The 6,115-nt window shown below is 40.8% G+C and overlaps 1 protein-coding gene across 5 annotated transcripts in view; it reads left to right on the top strand.

Moving 5' to 3' along the window:
• Window positions 1-567: 567 nt before the first annotated feature.
• The window catches only part of ANKS1B (ankyrin repeat and sterile alpha motif domain containing 1B), a 1,179,755-nt gene continuing 1,174,207 nt past the window's right edge, over window positions 568-6,115 (top strand). For 4 of the 5 annotated variants that reach the window (XM_027107272.1, XM_027107271.1, XM_027107270.1 and 1 more), the window contains exon 1: window positions 568-1,107. In XM_027107272.1, coding sequence (XP_026963073.1) covers window positions 974-1,107 — 134 coding nt within the window. In that variant the 5' untranslated portion in view covers window positions 568-973. The remainder of the gene's footprint in view (window positions 1,108-6,115) is intronic. The other variant, XM_027107273.1, reaches the window with a different exon arrangement.

The following is a 6,115-nucleotide window of genomic DNA, read 5'->3' as shown; positions in this document are numbered from 1 at the left end:
ATTTTCCTCAGCGTCGTGACTGACCCGAGGCGTGGCGCCGGGCCCGCCCGGCTGAGGAGTCGCAGCGGCCCGGAGAACTCCAGTCCTCACACGGTTAAATCTCTCCCAAGGAGACTGGAAGAGGGAGGGTCCCCGCCCCCGCCCACGAAAACCAGGAGAATCTCGTCCCGGCGCCCCGCCCCCATCTCCTCCCCCCCCCCAACTCTGGACGGACTCACTGGCCGCACCTGCCCGCGCGCACACGCCCCCCGCACGCCCTGGGCGCCAGGCCTCAGAGCTGCCGCCGCCGCAGCCGACGGACCTGGGCGTTCGCCCTCCCTATCCCATCCCCGAGCCACCTCCGCCATCGCCGCCCTCGGCAAGCGCCCGCCGCGGCTCGTCCTCACCGCCCGGCCTCGGCGCGGGCCGCGGCCGCTACAGCCACAGCCGCCGCGCTCCTCTCCGCCGCGGGCCGCGGACGCCGCCGCCTTAACCGCCGAGCGGGCCGGGCGCGAAAGCTGAGGAGAACCCGGGCCGGGGCGCGAGGGCGCGCGGGCCGCCGCCGCCGCCGCCGCGGGCGTTCGCGGTGCTCGGGCTCAGGCGAGGACGGTCTCCGTCTCCTCCTCCGACCTCCTCACTCCTCACCATCCTCCTCCCGCTCCTCAAAAGCACCCCCGGTCCCCACCCCCTCACGCCCCACCCGCGGGAACCAGGCCTCGGGAATTCAGGGGAGTGGCTGTGAGGGCGCGTCGCGGCTCCCAGCTCGGCCAGACCCTCTTCCAAGACATGGTCTGATTCTCATTGTGAAAGCTGCGCCCCGAAGAGGAGCGGAGAGTGGTGTCCCCGGCTGGGGGCTGCACGCATCTCCCGGTGCTGAAGCTCTGGCATTATCTTAGTGTGGGGCGGGGAGGGCCCTGGATTTGGGGCCAGTGGGGGTGGGAGGGGAGGAAGACCCGAAGGGGAAAGGACTCTGTGAGGGAGTCGGTGAGAGACTATGGGGAAGGACCAGGAGCTGTTGGAAGCTGCTCGCACTGGAAATGTGGCTCTGGTGGAGAAACTCCTGTCTGGCAGGAAAGGAGGGATCCTGGGCGGTGGATCCGGACCCCTGCCCCTGTCTAATCTGCTAAGGTAAGGACTGGAGCCGGCTCCGGGTCTGCACACCTCGTTGTGCATCGTGATGGTTACGTCCTGCGCCTCATGGTTATTGCACCTGGTGGCTGCCAGCGATTCATTCTTAAATTAGGTAGGAAAACAGAATGTGTGTATGGAGAGGAGGCATGAACCTCCCAGTCAGATTGATGCCTTAGATTCTTTGAGTAATTTTAAGATAGCCTTCCATCAATGCGTCGGTAGCTACTTTTCTCTGAGCTGTGGTGCAGAACTTACACATGTACTAGTGTTGCTGGAAGAATTTCTGCGTTTCACCCTCTTTACATCAGTGTTTATTATATATTTTCTGCTTCGAACCCGGCCTTTTTTTTTTTTTTTTGTCTACTTAAATGAAATTGGCAAAGAAGTATTGCGTGCGTGCAATTATCCTGCAAAAGCCACAGCCTTTGGTTGCTGCTACCCTTCCCTTGCAGAAGGCATTTGCTGTTCTGTGGGATATGATCCCACAAAATGAAGAAAGTGAACCTTCTGATGAGATGTCATCAGTACAGGGTGTGTGTAAAACTTGATGAGGCAGGTTAGGCAGCCCCAGCAGTACTTTCAGCCACCTGGACATGGCTGAGTGAAACTTGGTTATTATATCTCAGGATGAAGGATGCCAGGTCGGGATTGGGAAAGTGTATATGGAATATAGTAGAGGCCTTTTAATGGGAAGGTGTTCCAGGTGAGACTAATATTGCTTGGAGAATCTTTCTAAGATGACATTTAAAAAAATGTCAAGGTCTTTATTCAGCAGGCAGTACCTTGGAAATAGCAGTGTTGATTTGCATGTTTGAAAAAACAATTAACTTAAAAGTTGAATTGATGGGCAAATGAAATCAGTTGTGAGGGAGGAAGCCTGAAGAATATTCACTAGATAAAATTCAAGGAAAGCTATTTAGTTTTTAAAATCATGGCTATTCAGTTTACCCTGGATATTTTTGGAGGCATCAATCATCATTCATATCTTTACCCTAAAACATCTCTTAGACAGCTCAGCTGTACTTTAAAAAATTTTATAAGCTCAAGTGATTTTCTTGGTTTTTAAAAAATGTTTCTTGCTACTCTTGACAGGTGCTTAATACAAACTTTTGGGTGATGACATTGTGTTCTTTACACAAGTTTTCATATGTTGTGGTGGTCAGATAAAGCAGTTATTTACAGTCCTGGCCAATAGGGTAAATGAGAATATTTCTATTACAGTGTAATGACTTTAGTTGGAAAATAGTTGATAGGATTTTAGAAAACTCCAAGTGATCATCTATACTTGTTGACAGTGACATTTTATTGGAATGACAGTTCACTTCAGAACAATGAATATTTATGGGACATTTTTTTCATTAAGTCTTAGAAGTGATGACTCTTGTGTGTACTCCCTTGTTGAGTAATTTTCACTTTCAATCAGAAGTAGATGGCACTTTTCATTTTTTCTACATCCTGTAGAACCTTGACTCATTTTATTATCTGGACTGTTGCCATGTCACTGTTTTAATTTTTCAAAATAGCTCAGCTCTCTGTAACTCCATCAGGGATTTTGAATCTAATAATGCCAGCCCTTCCAGATTGCTCTCTTTAGGAGATATGAGGGAAAGGAGATGTAAGGTGAAGGACTGAGTTTGGATGTCATTGCTGTTGTGAGTATGTATGTCTTCTACAAAGACTGGCCAAAGAGCTAAATCACATCCTCCAAAAATTTTTTTACAAGTATCAAATTGAAATATGTTTTTAAAACATGTACTTCAAATTTCTTTGTATATTTCTCATTTGGCTCTATACTTTGGACAAAGAATAGAGTATCATTTATCATTTCTAATTTTACTGATGATACAAATAAGGGTCAAAAGAAAGTTAAGTACTTCTGGTTTTCAACTGTGGCACGTAAAGAGCTTAGAAATCATAACAAAAAATCACAATTAGACAATGTGTAATATTTCAGATTATAGCTCTAGTAATTGCCCTTAGTCACAGGTAGTGTATACAGAAGCAGTTTATTTGGCTATAGTTTTAAATTGCAGGTAAAATAAGTATGTTTGCCAGTGGGCCATATCAGAGATAAAAATAATTGTGGCTAGAAACCTGTATCCTGAAAGAGGTTTCTAAAAATAATCAATTTCTTTGGAAAAACACTAAAGAATTCTTTGAGAACAGTGAGAATTTTGGTTACTTTCATTGAGCTAAATGGTGTTTTAAAAAGCTTATCTTTGTGTTAGAACTTAAAGGTAAACATCTTTTAAATACCTTCTCAGTTGTGCCATTTAAAAAAAGAATAGATGTCAGATTTTAGGAATAGAATAGCAACTATTTAATGTTGGTAAACATAAATAAAACACCAAAATTTTGACCCCAATGTACTTCTTGAATGAGAGGTTTTCTCTTTTGCTGGTTTTGTCAGAGGTAGCAATAGTAGCTCTACAATGAGAATGCACATAGAAAACAAAACAAAACAAAACAAAAAACCTAAAAAAAGTGTGTTCATTAGAGTAGTTTGAACCAAGCTGTAAAACATCAAAATCAAAACCAATAACCTTTAAACTTGCATTTATCTATCTCATACTGAATAAATAACTAAAACAGTGCCTTTGAAGAAAATGAGAATTGAAATTACATTCTTTTGGTGATCCTTTGCATAAAATGAAATTCCTAAGAAGGCACATTTTATTTAGTTGTCACTTTATTTCACAAATGATTGTCATCAAAAGTTTATTTACAGGATAATAGGTAATTATCCCTTTTCCTTCAAACATAATGGCACTTCAAAATTTTAAACTATTTTGGAATGAATTGTGGAATAGGTTTGGTACTCCCCTGCCCTACTTTATTACTTGTGTTGGGTAGTAATAGGGTCGGAACCTGTGCTAAATGCGTGTGTCATCTCATTCAATTCTTGTATCAACCTTAAGATGTTGGTCCTCATTTCTTAGATGAAGGACTAAAGAGATAGGAAGATTAAGAACTTGCCTAAGGTCACATAATTAGTAATGGCAAAGATTTTAAGTTCTGTGATTCAGATTTGCCTTACTGCGTCTTAAGTCTTACTCACTGAATCTGTTTTATTTGCAAAAGTTTAAGGTACATGGCCAGTTAGATAGTCTAATCTGAACACTTTTTTGCTATGAATAATAATTTAATTTAAAAATCCTTAAATTTTTTTTTTTTTGCTTAAAAAAACCCCCAAAACAACTTGTAACTGCCCTTTGAGGGATCAGTAGATAAAGACTTTTCTGAAGATGCTTTTGATCACATATTACCTACTAAGTGAGCAGTAACTGTATGATGGGGAGTCAGGTATGTTTGGGTGACACTGTGGGTTTTAGCAGTAGTAAAAATGACCTTGAATAAATATAAATATGTTTCTAAGCCTCACTGTGCTCTTCTATGAAGTGGAAATAGTAATAATACCTATCATATAGGGCTGTTGTAAGGATTAAATGATGTATAAAGAAATCAATGCACATTGGTATTCATCATTGTGCCGTTATTTCTCACACAGCTTTAAAGTACTTGACTTTATTTCTTCTTTTTTTTCATTTTAGAAAGCTCTAATTTATTAGTAAACCTTCCCTTCCCTTCCACTGAGCTGAAATCTTCCTTTCTTGAACTGCTGCATTTTGTTTTTAGTTTTAAATTTTGGAGCTTTCCAGAATAAATTTAATCTGAACTTCTATGTAACAATGCTTCAACAATTTTAAGGTCTTTATTGCCACCTCTTCCTACTTTCATTATCAAGACTAAATATCTCCATTTCCTTACCATTTTGTTGACTGTCTGTCTTAAGGCCTTAATTACTAAGGGTTTGGCGTTACATTATACTAGGAGTAAATTTCTGTAGTAAGTTTTCCATTAGAATCACAGAACCTTAAAATAGAAAGGGGCCTTTTCATCCAACTTCTTACTTAGAGAATTTACCTCTAGCATCCTTTACCAGTTATTCCAGTTCTGTTAAACCCTGCAATGGCTAGATCCATCCATTCCATTTTTGACAGCTCTAATAATTAAAAAAATTCATCTTTTATTGAGCTGAAATTCACCTCCCTGTAATTTCCAGCAGTTGGTACTAGTTTGGCTTTATGAGTCAATACAAAGTAGCCAGGGCAGTTCTTTAGCTAATATTTAGCTATATTGTTTTCTTATAAATCTTTTTTTTTTCCCAAGATTTTAGCAGCCTGTTGTCATGTGACAATAGAGCATAGGTGGTAAGAACTTACATTTTTATACTTTTCACTACCCTCTTTTTCTTCTTTCATATTCTCAAATTTTTCAATGACTCTCTTCAAATGTGGTGACCAGAAATGAACAAAATGCACTAGGTGTCATTTGACCAGTGTAGAATATACTGGGATATTTGAATTAAAAAAAACAGCATTTGTAGTACGATCCTTTTCTTTAACAAAGAATAAGTGTGTGTGAACATTTATACTGTACCTTAAGAAGTCTGGAATGATAAACACCAAAATGTAAATAGTATTCTTTGTTGAATGGTGGAATTGTGGGTGATCTTCATTTATTTAGGCTTTTCTGCATTTTCCAATATTCTACAGCGAACATGTATTGTGTAATGAAAACCTCTAAAGAACCTCTCTTCAGGTTGGTATAAATTTAAAAATGGCAATCTTTATGCTTGGTCTTCCTACTAACATCAAAGCCACTTAACAGAACTATTAGCCAGCTGTTTCTCTCCAATATATCTGTTTGAATATTATGAGGTATTTTATCCATTGCCTTTCTATATTCACATTATGTTCTGTTTGTCATTCCTTTGATCTACCCCTGTAGTAGTAAGTCTATAAATTCCAGGAAAATTAAGCTACTTTGTTATAGCTTGTTTCTGATGGTGAACCATTGATGATGCCTAGTATTGTGCAAATTCCTTCTACCCCCTTGCTTCTAATTCTTTTGGGTCTGGATACTTAGATTCATTTAAAGCATCAGGGTCTCTTATGATCTCTGTCTTTTTGGAGCTTCAGTAATCTCCTAGCATTATTTGTTT

This window comes from Aethalodelphis obliquidens, unplaced genomic scaffold (assembly GCF_003676395.1).
Source record: "Aethalodelphis obliquidens isolate GAN/ISIS:26980383/991018 unplaced genomic scaffold, ASM367639v1 scaffold8, whole genome shotgun sequence".
In the NCBI taxonomy this organism is placed as follows: domain Eukaryota; kingdom Metazoa; phylum Chordata; class Mammalia; order Artiodactyla; family Delphinidae; genus Aethalodelphis; species Aethalodelphis obliquidens.
This window is presented reverse-complemented; position numbering and strand designations above follow the sequence as displayed.